This window comes from Gorilla gorilla, chromosome 18, assembly GCF_029281585.2.
Source record: "Gorilla gorilla gorilla isolate KB3781 chromosome 18, NHGRI_mGorGor1-v2.1_pri, whole genome shotgun sequence".
Taxonomy (NCBI): domain Eukaryota; kingdom Metazoa; phylum Chordata; class Mammalia; order Primates; family Hominidae; genus Gorilla; species Gorilla gorilla.
The window spans coordinates 117,925,596-117,940,335 of record NC_073242.2 but is presented as its reverse complement, the minus strand read 5'-3'; the positions used below and the strand labels follow the sequence as shown (position 1 = coordinate 117,940,335).

General features: G+C 51.4%; 1 protein-coding gene across 7 annotated transcripts in view; it reads left to right on the top strand.

The window, feature by feature from the left end:
* FBXO31 (F-box protein 31) overlaps nt 1–14,740 on the top strand; it is a 56,870-nt gene that overhangs the window by 22,289 nt on the left and 19,841 nt on the right. For 3 of the 7 annotated variants that reach the window (XM_019012153.4, XM_063700379.1, XM_019012155.4), the window contains 3 exons: nt 1,042–1,113; nt 2,911–2,997; nt 14,064–14,140. In XM_019012153.4, coding sequence (XP_018867698.1) covers nt 1,042–1,113; nt 2,911–2,997; nt 14,064–14,140 — 236 coding nt within the window. The remainder of the gene's footprint in view (nt 1–1,041; nt 1,114–2,910; nt 2,998–14,063; nt 14,141–14,740) is intronic. The other 4 variants (XM_004058111.5, XM_063700380.1, XM_019012156.4 and 1 more) reach the window with 2 other exon arrangements.

The following is a 14,740-nucleotide window of genomic DNA, read 5'->3' as shown; positions in this document are numbered from 1 at the left end:
TCCTGTCTCCTGTGTTGTGCCCCTGCCACATTCTCACTGCGAAGGAAGCTTTTTGATCTAGGCTTCAATTCTTGGTTCCAGCTGACCATAAGCTCCAGGTCCTTTGTGGAGTCATGTCACCTCTCTGCACTTGTTTTCTCTGTTAAAATGGAGACGACAGTGGTGCCTCTCTTATGGGACTGCTGTAGGATGCAGTGAGGTGATGCCCAGCATGGCTTGGCATGGTACACAGCACGTGGAAAGCTCAATGCAGGTGTTGCCAGTAGCAGCTCTTGGCCCATGTGCAGTTCTGTAGTTGTGTGGATTAGTCCCTGGCGGTCTTTCCTTTCAAAGGCTAGCGGAGACCCAAGCCGGAGGACCTGGGGTTTTGCTTGGGACGTGCTGGGTGTTGGTGATTGCGAAAAGTGCAGCTGTGGTGGGATGGGAGTAGGGGACAGAGAGGAGGGTGCTGTCAGCAGGTGAGGGTGTGAGGACAGGGGTTGGGGGAGGTGTCCAGGGCCCTGCACTGGGCCCTGGCCAAGCCTAGCCAGTGGAGAAGGGACAATGTTCACCCCTTCCCCCATGTCTTGCACGGTCCACTCTTGGCCTTGGGCTGAGTTGAACACACAGGCAGCACAGGGAAGTACATGGGATGGACTGGCCTCTGGCACTGTCTGAACCCTAACACCAGTGGTGAACTTGTTTCCATGGAAACATGGCACTGTGTCCAGACAACTGAATTCTGCCTCACCTTGTTCATAAACTAGGGATTGTCTGATATTGGTTTGTGTGGTTAGGCTCCTAGAGCTCATTAGAATAGACAGTGCAGATTATTATTTTGTAAAGGGTGACATTGACTAAAATAGAATAATGTCTTCATCGGTGAACATCGGTGTTGACTGAATGTGGAGAAGTCAGTGAAATCTCCACAGTGACAGATGCACTCTGGAGATGGGGCTGAGGCTAGGTGTGCACCTCCCCTGCCAGCCATCAGCAACCTGCCCATGTCTGTCGCGTTATGAGTTGTTGATCTTAAATTTCTGCAAATGTTTCTTGTTACAGAGTATGGTGTTTGCGAAAACTTGCGGAAGCTGGAGATCACAGGCGTGTCTTGTCGGGACGTCTATGCGAAGCGTGAGTGAATCTATTTGTTATCATCCATGATTAACTTTGTACCAGAAGCAGAGAGTGCACATCAATGACAAATAATCAAAGTGATTTAGTCCACACTTTTGTTTTCTCAGACACCATCTTACAGTCACATTTTGAATAGAGCACTGGTAGTAACAGCACTAAAATTAGGGAGGGGACACCGTGTTCTCCCATTCTGGGCATCGTGGATACTAGTGTCTTTTGCCAGGCATTGAGGCCCTTTAGAGCTGAGAAATGTAGGCTGCACCAGAGCGACTTGGGTGTTCCTGGAGGCTACCTGTTTCTCTGGCTTCTGGGCCTCCAGCCTTCAGGATGGGACTGCCCGTGGTCATTGGGAAATGAAGCTGTGGTGCCTTCCGTCCAAGCCCCAGGTACGGAGAGCAGCCCCCCTGCTAGAGTTCTCCTTCCCTTCAGCATTCTGTGAGCAGGCTGAGTCCCCCAGCCCCGTTTCATGTTTCTTCTGTTCACCCGCTTTCCAGAGTCACCTGTGACACTCACCGAGCAGGCAGAGGCTCCTCGGCCCCAGGCTGTCTTCCTGCGGGTGTTTCTTCAGTGCCAGGGACTTTCCCATTTCTTGCTCACTGGACGAAGCTCTTGGCTTTTTTGGATGGTCAGAGGGTTTCTGTGAGTGTCTCATACCCCAAGTTTTCATCTTCTGACCGTTCTTTGAGCTTCTTTTCTTTTTTCTTTTTCATTTCTGCAAGGCAGTTGCTCTTTGAGTTTCTTAGGCCATTTGGGTCATATCATCTCAAAGTGACGTGAAGACATATTTCTCTCTAAGAGTTGTCAGCACCAAAAGTCTTGTCCTGGTAGGGACACAGGTGTTTGGCTTGCCCAGGTGTTAGGGTTTCCTGTAACAGCCATAGGAGTGTACACATGGATGCTCCTTCCAGCTGTGGGGGTCGGAGGTGTTGCCTGAGCACTGAGTCCTGCTGTCCTGTGGGAGAGGCCATCCGGGTACAGGAAGGCAGGAGGCAGTGTGGCCAAGGGCAGGGCAGGGGGTGGGCACAGAAGAGGGGATAGGAGGACAGGGCATTGGGAGATTTCTTTTCACTGCTGATTCTTGACCCCTTGAAAGTGTTTGCAAAATGCGGAGAATTCACATGATCTGTTTCCCACAGTGTTTTTTCCCCGCAGTGTCAGTCTGCAGTGGCCAAAGCAAATGTCAGTGTTCATTTTCACAGGGCTGCAACTGTGTTTCTGTGAATTTGCTTTAAGGCTTATCCAGGAGAAAATTACTTAGCTTTGGGAATAGGTGGTGGAAGAAAATCAGCCTTAGCTCCAGAAACGGGTGGTGTAGTTGGCCAGCCTTGGTTGACCTGTGACGAGGCTGGCCTGAGTTAGCAGGCTGGGAAATGCCAGGCGGGTGCTGGGCAAAGTGAGTGTGTTAGCCGGGGTAAGTGTTCTCTAGACGGTCATCCCAGATGCTCACCGGCCAGGACACCTGCCCTCCCACCTCCTGAGCCCCAGTGAGCTGTGGCCTGGGGCCTGCCGGGCATGTGCTGGCCCCGGGAGGAGTGTGATCAAATATGGAAAGGATTTCCAAGCTTGCTGCCACCATGAGTTTCTGGTGGCACCACTGATGGAAGGAAAACGTGTCACAGTGTTGTTCTCTCCAGCAGGTTTCTCAGAGCCACCTCCCTGTGTCCTGGGTGGCTGCGTAAACACGAGGGGATTGTATCACACTGGTGAGGGGCAGGCATTGGGTCGTATTCACGCTGTTTGCACAGTCCTGTAAAGGGAGCCATCCTTAGCCCTTTTCCTGCTGTGTCTGTTCAGGTATAAACCCTCGCGTGAAGTCGGGACGTTTTGTGAAAATTCTCCCTGATTATGAGCACATGGCGTACAGAGACGTTTACACCTGCCGTATGTACCTCCTGCGAGCTTTGGCTTCTGCGGCAGCCAGCACGGCCAAGAACTGCATGGGGAGGGCCCTCTGATTCACACATGGGACAGCTTTGGTCCTGGAGCAAGCGGACCTCGTGGCTTTTTGTCATCCTTTCACGTTCACTTGCTGCAGCGTGGCTCTGCTTCAGCTGTGACAGAGATCACACCTGTGTGTTGGACCCAGGCCGCATTTGGCTTACCTTTCTGCAGTGGTTTCTGGGTAGTACCAGTCGAGGTCACTTTAATGCACATTTTCACATGTATCGTTTATTGAGGAGCTACTGCAAAAATTCATGCAGAGGCAGAGGAACGAACAGAGTAGAAGCTTTAAAATTTTATTCTAAAGTGAAATATGAATATTTGACTTCTGACCTTTATTAGTTTTAATCACATTTTAATAGCCTATGTGAATTAAAAATCACATATGCATATACCCTCAATAGACAAAGGCAGGTAGCAGCAGTTGACTCCTTTTTTTTTTTTGAGGCAGAGTCTCACTCTGTCACCCAAGCTGGAGTGCAGTGTCACAATCTCACCTCGCTGCAACCTCTGCCTCCTGGATTCAAGTAATACTACCACCTCAGCCTCCCAGGTAGCTAGGATTACAGGCGTACACCACCATGCTCAGCAAATTTTTTTGTATTTTTAGTAGAGATGGGGTTTCATCATGTTGGCCAGGCTGGTCTCAAGTGATCTGCCCACCTCGGCCTCCCAGAGTTCTGGGATTACAGGCATGAGCTACCGTGCCTGGCTAACAGTTGACTCTTTAGAACTTAATTCTTCTTTTTGGCCAGACATGGTGGCTCATGCCTGTAATCCCAGCGCTTTGGGAGGCTGAGGCAGGTGGATCATCTGAGGTCAGGAGTTCGAGACCAGTTTGGCCAACATGGTGAAACTCATCTCTACTAAAAGTACAAAAATTAGCTAGGTGTGGTGGCGTGTGCTTGTAATCCCAGGTACCCAGAGGCTGAGGTGGGGGAATCGCTTGAACCCGGGAGGTGAAGGTTGCAGTGAGCCGAGATCACGCCATTGCACTCCAGCCTGGGCGACAAGAACGAGACTCTGTCTCAAAAAAAAAAAAGAACCGAATTCTTTTGATGGAGCTCTGGAAATTTTTCTAAGCCACAGTTATAGGAATTTAATGCTGTCTCCACTTTTTTTTTTGAGACAGGGTCTGTCTTGTTGCCCAGGTTGGAGTGCAGTGGCACAATCACAGCTCATTGTATCCTTGAACTCCTGGGCTGAAGCGATCCTCCTGCCTCAGCCTCCTTAGTAGCTGGGACTAGAGGCGTGTGCCACCATGCCTGGTTAATTTTTCAGTTTTTTATAGTGACGGGTCTCACTATGTTGCCCAGGCTGGTCTTGTACTCTTGGGCTCATTCAGTCCTCTCACCTTGGCCTCTCAAAGTGTTGGGATTGCAGGTGTAGCCATTGCACCTGGCCTGTTTCCACTTCTTATTAGCTCACAGTGGTTGAGTGGTGATGGAGACAATGAATTTCAGCTGTCCAGAAAGAGATTCAAAACACCTACGTGCCCTAAAAGCTGTGTTGCAGTTTCTAGAGGCTCGTGGAGCCCCTACTACTGCTTTCAGTCCACCCAGATGGCCCATGAGTCAGCATGGTCTGTTGGGAGCAGACTTACATCTTAAGTTTCATAAATGCCCGATTTCTAAAAACACCAACTGAAAGCAGAAAGAGTAATTTCACCTAACGTCCTGCCAGATCTCAGCAGATCACTGCAGCTGGGGAACTGGGTCCCGCTTTACTGAGGGGACCTTCGTGCAGTTGGTGCGGAGGTGCCTGGATTTGGTTAGCACGCTTCAGGGTGGTGTCTGAACCCTTTACACGCCTGCTAACAACACTGCCTTGTTGAGGTGAACTGTCTAGCTGAGTGGAGGTCAGAGCCAGGGGACCTCTCAGGAGTCTGTGGACAGGGAACACGGGGCTGGAAGGGGCCGAGGTGGAAAAGGAGGGGTGGGCAACGTTTGAAGACATTTGTGCTGTTCTAGACTGACCAGCCCTTCCTCTGAGCAGTCAGTGAGGAGAGCTGTGGGAGGGGACAGTCGACTTAGTGAGCGTTGACAACAGTCTCTCCTCAGTGCTGACAGGAATGTGCTGGCTTTTCTTTTCTTTCTGTCTTTTTTTTTTTTTTGAGATGGAGTCTCACTCTGTCACCCAGGCTGGAGTGCGGTGGTGTGATCTCAGCTCACCGCAGCCTCTGCCTCCCGGGTTCAAGCATTTCTCGTGCCTCAGCAGCCCAAATAGCTGGGACTCCAGGCACCTGCCACCACGCCCGGCTAATTTTTGTATTTTTAGTAGAGACAGGGTTTCACCATGTTGGCCAGGCTGGTTTTGAACTCCTGACCTCAGGTGATTGGGCAAGGGCTTTTCAATACAAGGGGACAAGCACTGAGAGGCTCCTCATGTCGCACGTCTGTCTCATGATTTCTCTGGAATGTGCACTGTGGACCTGGGATGGAATTCTGACCAGCCTCTGGGGAGGCCACGCAGCTGGGGCCTAGCGAGTCTTCAGAGTTGCACTGGGGGCAGGGGACATTCCTTTTGTCCCCGAGGCAGGTGGAGGGAAGCTTCATGTAGCTCACCAGGAAGAGACCTCCCCACGCTGCCGGGCTGGCCTCTCCAGCATCCAGGCTGCGCAGCCTCCTATTGTGATGTAGCGCCAGTTGCTTCGAGCTGGCGGCTTTGTCATACGTGGGTTTTGATTGACATACTGTTGTTCATGCTGAAGATTGAGTGTAGTTATAAAAACACAAAGTCATTGTAGAAAACTTGAAAAATTTAGAAAATATAATGAAAAACACCAGTTAAACATTGGTTGCATTTCTCTTTCGACAAATTTAAATGGATGACCTACTAGAATATCAGGAAGAAAAAGTTCTTGTGTGTGAAAAAAGAAAGCCAATTTCAACAGCCTCAATCTATGCCTGTGATGTGTGGGTTTTCAGTATTCAGCTGCTCTTAGTGTGTCTTCATGGAGAGCGTCTCAAAATTTATTCTCTCACAGCAGCCAAACCTTTCAGAAAAGTCTGCCCTGATTGGCTTCTGAGTATTTTGGGGCCATGAGTGGCTTGTGTTTCCATCATTCACGTGGGCCGTTAACTGGTCGTGTTGAAGTCCTTTGGACCTTGCGCTGTGGGCCCAACATCTTATTTTATTTTATGATAGAGATGGGGGTCTCGCTTTATTGCCCAGGCTGGTCTTAAACTCCTGGCTTCAAGCAGTCCTTCTGCCTTGGCCTCCCAAAGTGTTGGGATTACAGGCGTGAGCCACTGCGCCTGGCTAAGCTGACATCCCTGAGTGTAGGACTGTCCTGGGTGGGAACAAGCCCATACGGTAGGAGGCTGGGACCCTAATGTTGAGGAGTCGTTTCTTTTATTTTTATTTTTTTGAGATTGAGTCTCACCCAGTGTCACCCAGGCTGGAGTGCAGTGGCGCGATCTTGGCTCATTGCAACCTCCATCTCCTGGTTCAAGTGAGTCTCTTGCCTCAGCCTCTTGAGTAGCTGGGATTACAGGCATATGCCACCACGCTCAGCTACTTTTTGTATTTTTAGTAGAGACGGGGTTTTGCCAGTTTGGCCAGGCTGGTCTCAAACTCCTGACCTCAGGTGATCCATCTACCTCGGCCTCCCAAAGTGCTGGGATTACAGGCGTGAGCCAGTGTGCCCGGCCTGTGGAGTAGTTCTGTGACCTCAGAGTCACTGCTTTTGGGGTATCTTTTCTTTTTTCCTTGGGTGCATGAGGTTGCCTGGCACTCTGGCTAATGAGCATTTGTAAGGCGTTGGGAGTGTTTAAGGGGAAGCCTGTTGTGCTGACAGCAGATCTGATACATCTGCTTTTCTGCACGTTGGTGAAGCCAGTCAAAGTGCATTTTTGGGTTGTTTTTTTTTTTTTGAGACAGGATCTCGCTCTGTTGCCCAGGCTGGAGTACTGGCGCGGTCATGGCTCACTGCAGCCTTTATCTCCCCGGGCTCAGATGACTGACCTCAGCTCCTAGTTAGCTGGGACTACAGGTGTGTGCCACCACACCTGGCTAATTTTTCTATTTTTTTTGTAGAGACAAGGGCTCCCTATGTTACCCAGGCCAGTCTGGAACTCCTGGGCTCAAGCAATTATCCCGCCTCAGCTTCCCAAAGTGTTGGGATTACAGGCGTGAGCCACCGCGCCTGGACAATGTTCTGTACTTTTTAAAATATGTAAAACACCAATTCATTTTAGCCTTTACTCAGATATTAACAATGATATCTTCTAAAAATATGGAGTGCCTTGCTTAGAAATGTAGTAGAATTCCTTACAAATGTCCATTCCTCTGAAACTGGAGGTGAACGCGGAGCAGGCGCACATGAGGCAGAATCCCATTATGTAGCTGTGGGAGCACAGCGGGGGCCGCAGAGACGTCCGCATCCTAGTCCCCAAGCCTGTGGAGTTGTCATCTAATCGGTATGGGGGTCTCTCAGGGCTGCTGGAGCAGATGAACACAAAGAGGGTCTAAAATAACAGAAACCCACTTTCTCACAGGCTGGAGGCCAGAGGTTCAAGACAAGGTGTCCGGGTCCTGCTCCCTCCGAAGGCTCTTGCGGAGCCTCCTTCCCGCCTCTCACAGGCTGGAGGCCACAGGTTCAAGACACGGTGTCCGGGTCCTGCTCCCTCCGAAGGCTCTTGCGGAGCCTCCTTCCTGCCTCTTCCTGCTCTGGCCACGTCGCTGCAGCCCCTGCCTCTGTCCTCACGTGGCCCCCTCTGTCTCTGAGTCTCTGTCTTCTCGGAAGGACAACAGTCAGTGGATCGGGCCCTTTCTGCGCAAGCATTCCTTTCTTTACCCTAACGTGCTCACGGCTACATTACATCTTGATTACTTCCACAGACGGCCACATTCTGAGGTTCCAGGGGACGTGAATTTTGAGGGAGACCACTCAGCCCAGCCTCCACAGTAATGGGGACTTTGTGGGTAAAGGTGCGGGTCCTGAGGCAAGGGGGGCATCCTGGACCACCTAGGCAGGCCTTGTGTCATCACAGAGTCTTTGTACAAGGCGGGTTCTCGGTGGGAGTAACAGTGAGAGGCAGGAGAGGCTGCATGCGGCTCTGAAAGTGGAGGAGGGCCCAGGAGCCGAGCAGGGCAGCAGCCTCGGAAGCTGGACAAGGCGGGGAGTGGACCCCTGCAGCCTCCAGGAGGCAGCAGCCCTGGCCACGCCTCGGCTGACGGAAATAGAGCTCATGTTAATCCAGTTTCTTCCATAGAGTCCCCTGAGCAACACAGGCCAACACCTTTAGTTAGGGGCATCCACCCACAAAATCTCCATCCCCGCCAGTCTCCTAGCATGGAGCCCACCTGTGGCACTTGGGCCAAGGTTCAGGGACTCTGAGTCAGGACGGGTGTGCACCAGAACCCAGATGTGCCGGCGCCTGGGCCGGTGCTGGAAGGAGAAAGTGTAACCTCACCTTTCACGGTCCTTTCCCATTTGGCTTCATTTTGAATTCATTTCGGGAGCATTTATGCCGGGGCTCCCAGGGCAGATAGATGCCTACTTTCAGTGCCTGGAATTAGAGGAATGAGTTCACCTCAAAAGATTATTCTGACGTTTGCCAGGCTCTCCTGTGAGGCCAGATCTGTGCTCCTAGAGTGGGGTCCTGGACAGCAGCATCCATGTCTTCTGGGAACTTGATGGACACGGCTTCCCTGGCCTCTTCCCACACGTGTCGTGTCTGGACCTCCGGGCTGGACCTGAACAGGCCTGTGGGATTCGGGTGATACTCCAGTTTGCGGACTTCTGGCCTGGATTATTTTCTTTCATTTTAGCCTTTACCCAGATATTAACAGTTTTTTTTTTGGTTATGTTATTTTCTTTTTAATAAGGGTTAAAATCTTACAGGTCTCAGCATCTGGTAATCTACCACCAGATGTTAAAACGACATTTAGTAAGAGGTAGCGATGTCCTTATTCACATTCTCATCTTTTAAATCATCTATTTAATTTTTGGTACTGAAAAACTGCGTAACGTTCAAAGCAGAAATAAGGTTGTTGGTTTTCCTGTGTAGTTGTTTAGCCTCCTAGATTGTCAGAGAAGTGTTTATTTCTTTATAACTGACAGATAATAATTGTGTATATTATGTCTTTATGGGGCACAGTGTGATGTGTTGGCATCTGTGTATGTTGTGGAATGATTAAATTGCACTGAGCTTCTCAGCCTGGCCACACATCACAGTCACCTGGGAGCTTCTCAGAAACCCTGACGGGTCCCCCACCCCACCCCACATCCCCTTGCTGATTGACTTGGCTGCCGTGGAGCCTGGCGTTGACGTTTTCCCATGTCCCTAGTGATTCTGACGCGCAGTCAGGGCAGAGAGCCGCTGTACAAACGAAGAGCGTCTCTCCATGTGAAGCTGATGTGTATATATATTTTTGTTGTTGTTGAGACAGAGTCTCGCTCTGTCGCCCAGGCTGGAGTGCAGTGGCATGATCTTGGCTCACTTCAACCTCCGCCTTCTGGGTTCAAGCGATTCTCCTGCCTCCGCCTCCCACGTAGCTGGGATTATAGGCGTACGCCACGATGTCTGGCTAATTTTTTTATTTTTAGTAGAGACGGGATTTCACCATGTTGGCCAGGCTGGTCTTAAACTCCTGACCTCAGGTGATCCGCCCGCCTCGGCCTCCTAAAGTTCTGGGATTACAGGCGTGAGTGAGCCACTGCACCCAGCCCTATCCCTTGCTATTTCATATGGGAAGATAACGTGGCAGCTGCCCAGAAGTGAGCCCTTGAAGTGGCCTGGGCTTGTGGGAAGGCCTGACCATCTGCTGCCCTTGACTGAGACACTCAGGAGCCTTGTGGGGCACTGAAGTGCAGGGAACGTTGTTCCTGGCTCCTTTTCCCCCCCACCAGAGCCCACTTTAGGGAGGACTGGGTCCTCTGAATTTAGAAAGATAGGCATCTAGATGACATGTTTATAATAAAAATGGTGAGGCATTAGGGTATAGAGATCACGCTCACGCTCGTACGTGTCCAACTCTGCTCTTGACCGTTTGAATGGGAGCTTAATTCCTATTGAAATCCATGGATTCATCTCTTGAATGAATATGTTTGCTTGTGTGATAGCCATGCTTCGTAAGGACTCTTCTTAAAGTGCGTGTTCTCAGACACAGGCTTTGCGATTCCACGAGGAAGTCTGTGTCCCCTCTGGGTCTGCGCGCTGGCAGCCCATCTGGCCATGCTGTTGCTCTGACTCATCTCTTGGGATGGTTTTGGTGGCCGTCGCAGACTAAAGGAGCCGACGTCTGGTCAGCAGCGGCCGTTGCTTCCAAAGTACAGCGAAGATGTTGCCGCTTTGACCAACATGCAGAGCTTCAAGATGCAGGGAGGATGTCGCTTTAGAACTGGCATCTCGGAGGCTGCTGGGTTTTTATTTCAGAAATGCTGCTTTTCAGCACAACAGGGAACTCCCACTTTGGGATTGCCAGGCGTCTGAGGCAGGCTCATTGGGCAGTGTTCCTAGCACTTAAAGCGGGAGCTGAGGGGAGGGGACAGGAGGAGAGAGCGCCATGCTGAATAGTGTTTTTTTTTTTTTTTTTTACCCCAGTATTTCATGATGAAATTTTGAAAACAGAAAAGTTGGAAGAATTGTCCAGTGAACCCCCATTTTGTTATCACCCAGCCCCCCAGCAGTCCATCCCTGCAGCCGTCTGTGGACTTATTTTCTGATGCATTTCACACTTGCAGGCATCAGTACGTTTCACTCCTAAATGCTTCAGTGTGCATTTCATTGTCAAGATCAGTGTGTGTTTATAGTTCCTGATCACACACCCATCTAGGTGTGACAGTAAAGTAACAAGACCGGCTTGACTGTGTCCTGTAAATGGACTCAGGATTGTTCCGAAAGGGGTGTCTGTGTGTGGGGTGGCTGGCAGCAGCCTGCACACAGCCGGGGCTCATTTAGGAACTTCCTAAATGATGGTCTGGGCTGTATCTTGGGAGCTATTGGTGGAATCTAGCGTCTTCTCCAAAGGCTAGAGAAGTTTTGTATTCCCTGTGCCCTAGATCCAGGTGGCGACCTACTTGCTGCCGTCCTGGCTTTCTTGCCCTCCCTGCTCCATCTTCCTTCCTGTGGTCTGGAGTGGTCTTGCCACTCTAGTGCTCTGAAACCCCCATGGCCCCCACTGCCTGCAGAGCCCCAAGATCCTGCCTATTCGTTCAGTCACACGTGCTCACTCAAGCAGATACAGGTGCAGGACAGCAGACATAAACCATGTTCACCAACGTGTTGACTGTGCATGTGGTCTCTGAGTGATGGGATTACTGGTGAGCTTTAGGTTTCCTTTTTCCAAATTGTCTTCAGTGACTGTGTATGTGCTGCTTTTGAAATAGAGGGATTTTTTTTTTTTTTTTTCGAGATAGGGTCTTGCTCTGTTGCACTGGCTGGAGTGCAGTGGCACGATCATAGCTCACTACAGCCTCCGCCTCCCGGGCTCAAGTGGTCCTCCTACCTCAACCTCCTGGGTAGCTGGGACCACAGCTCATGCCACCACACCGGGCTGATGGAAATTTATTTTAAAAAAATAGCTGATCCAGTTGATTTTTTTTTTTTTCAGATGGAGTCTTGCTCTGTTGCCCAGGCTGGAGTGCAGTGGCGTGGTCTCGGCTCACTGCAGCCTCCGCCTCCCTGTTCAAGTGATTCTCCTGCCTCAGCCTCCCGAGTAGCTGGGATTACAGGCACTTGCCACTATGCCTGGCTAATTTTTTGTATTTTAAGTAGAGACGGGGTTTCACCATGTTGGCCAGGCTGGTCTCGAACTCCTCGTGATCCACCTGCCTTGGCCTCTCAAAGTACTGGGATTACAGGCGTGAGCCACCATGCCCAGCCTCCAGCTGAAATTTTAATCTGCAGGCCCATGACATTTTGTTCTCTGCCCCAACCTGTTCCACAATCCCTGACTTTCACGGTTGTGTCAGCTGCCACTGGGGCTTCCTGGGGATTATATTTTATTTTCTTCATATCTCATTCTGTTCTTGTTTTGATTGCTGTAGTTAGAATAGTTCATTTTCGTAGCACTTGTCTTTTAAAATTTGGAGTATCACTGGCTGCTCTCACCTCTTCATATGGACTTTGGAATCATTTTGTTAAATTATTTTTTAAAACCTGTGGATTTGAGTTGGGATGACATTATTGATGATTAGCTGGGTGTGGATTTGAGTTGGGATGACATTATTGATGATTAGCTGGGGGAGTTTTTGTCTTCACAGTGTTTTCTCCCCATGTATGAATGTTTCCCGTCTCTGTCTTTACTGAAGTCTTCTAAAGCTGTGAGTGGACTTATGTGCCTCCTGCTGCCGAGGCTTGGTCTGCTGCTCCTCCTACCGAGTGAGCGATGCTTCTGCTGGATTCCTGTGTACTCCCTCATTACCCGCCTTGCTGAGTGCTCAGTTGTTCTGCGGGATCCAGGGTTTGCGGGAGCTTTCCAGGTACACAGGCGTCAGGCCTGCTTCTCCACCCTGCGCTGGTCTTGCCTGCTGCTCTGGTGGGTGTCCCGGGTGAGTGCAGGCCCCCCTCTCATAGGCAGCCCTCATATGATGGCTCCCAGCACTTTCTGTCCCACCGTTAGGGGCCCTGGGACCTGTGCTTCCAGCTACCCAGATGGGTGAGGCTGTAACAGCCTGGGCCGGCTGCCTCTGCCCTTTGGTGACCGTGATGGGGAGGTGTCCACAAAGCACCCTATATGTTGGCTTATCCTCCTGCGAGGTCTGTAGTCTCTACCCGGTCACCCCTTCTTCCTGGGACCATGCCCCAGATCAGCTGCTACCCTCAAGCTCTACCATTAGGGGACCCAGACATGTTCAGGGAAAGTCACTGGGTGCCACCTTCTCCCCCATCATCACGCTGACTGCTTTCTCTTGATGGGTAAGGCTTCCCGAATGATGGGAACTAACAGTGGTGGTGAAGGCGAGGCAGACTTCATCAGGCATTTAGCATCCAAGGGGTGGCTCATGAGTGCAGATACAGTGCAGGGGCTGGAGAGGGGCTGGGCTGGGCTGACCTAGGAGGCTGAGGCTGATGGAGAGTGGGCAGGTAGGGTGGAGAGGCAGGAAGGTTGGTGGCAGCCACATGGCTGAGGGCCTAGAGCCTGGCCAGGGAGTCGTGGAGAGAGGCAGTGGGTGGGCTGGGGGTTCAGGCCTGCCTGGAGGGGAGGCAGCTGGCGCAGTGGCCCATACCCCATGGGGTGAAGGCCTGGGCAGGGCTCAGGGGCAGCTTTGAGGGTGACCTGGAGCTGCTCAGGAAGTGAGATGGCCCAGCCTGACCTGACCATTGGCTGGCAAGGAACGGGATGGAGAAGTTGTGTCCTGGGCCTTCAGCGAGTGTGACATTGTCATTGTTGGGATAGCTTTAAAGATCTGATTGCTTATGACATGCCCTCTAGCGCTACCAGCATCTTGGCATTTGGCAGGTCTAGTCCAGCTCTCTGTTTGCACGTCTTCTGTCTTATTCCTAGAAGAGAGAGTTCCCAGCCTTGCTTGATTTCCCCCCATTGATGGGAGGCTCATCACTTTATGGGAGACTCATTTTACTTAGGCCTTCTGAGGATAGTTTCATTCTGATAGTTTTTTTTTTTTGGAGACTGAGTTTCCCTCTGTCGCCCGGGCTGGAGTGCAGTTGTGTGATCTCGGCTCACTGCAAGCTCCACCTCCCAGGTTCATGCCATTCTCCTGCCTCAGCCTCCCAAGTAGCTGGGACTACAGGCGCCCGCCACCACACCCGGCTAATTTTTTGTAGTTTTAGTAGAGACGGGGTTTCTCCGTGTTAGCCAGGATGGTCTGAATCCCCTGACCTTGTAATCCGCCCAAAGTGCTGGGATTACAGGCGTGAGCCACCGCACCCGGCCTCATTCTGATACATCTTTAGAGGCTTGGTGTGCATGTGTTTGGAGGGCTCTTGCAAGCCTTTTGTGAGTCCTCATGGTTCCTTCCTCCCTCTCGGGGTTCCTGGGCTCCCTGCGGCACGCTGGGTCTAACACAGAGACTTGCTCTTTCTCTCCTCCTGTAGTGCTTCACCGATATAGACACATTTTGGGATTGTGGCAGCCAGATATCGGGCCATACGGAGGACTGCTGAACGTGGTGGTAAGTCCCGGAGCCTCGCGACGGGGTCTGTGCAAGGGCAGGAGTGGTGCCTTACGTGGAGGAATCTGAGGGCCTCTTCTACCTGGGTACAAGCTGGCCCAGATGTGCGTTTGAGGTAATTACCAAAAAATTCTTGCTCTGTCACTTCTCAGGAGCCAATTTTATTTTCCAAATGAGCAAAGGTTTGCTTAGAGCAACACTTTGGCCTTGTGGCCCGTCCTTGGACTCTCTGGTCTGAGGGGGTGGCTTGTGAGGGCCTTTGCTTCCTGGACGCCGAGGCCCATCGCGCACACGTTGGCGGGGTCTGGAGCCCGCCCTCAGCCAGGTCCTTCTGTTCCTGGTATTTGCCCCCCATGTTCCAGCTAGGTCCTTCCTTTCTTGATCTTTGCCCCCCGTGTTCCAGCTAGGTCCTTCCGTTCCTGGTCTTTGCCCCACATGTTCCAGCCATGGTGCACTCTGACGTCTGTTTCCTTGGGTTCTGCTGTGGACCCCCTCTGACCACCCTGCCTCCCGCCCCCTGTGCCCTCCTGCTGGAGCCTCTTGAACGGAAAGCCCTGCTCTGACTTTGTTGAGCTCTGGGCAGGTGGCTGGCCCCTGCTA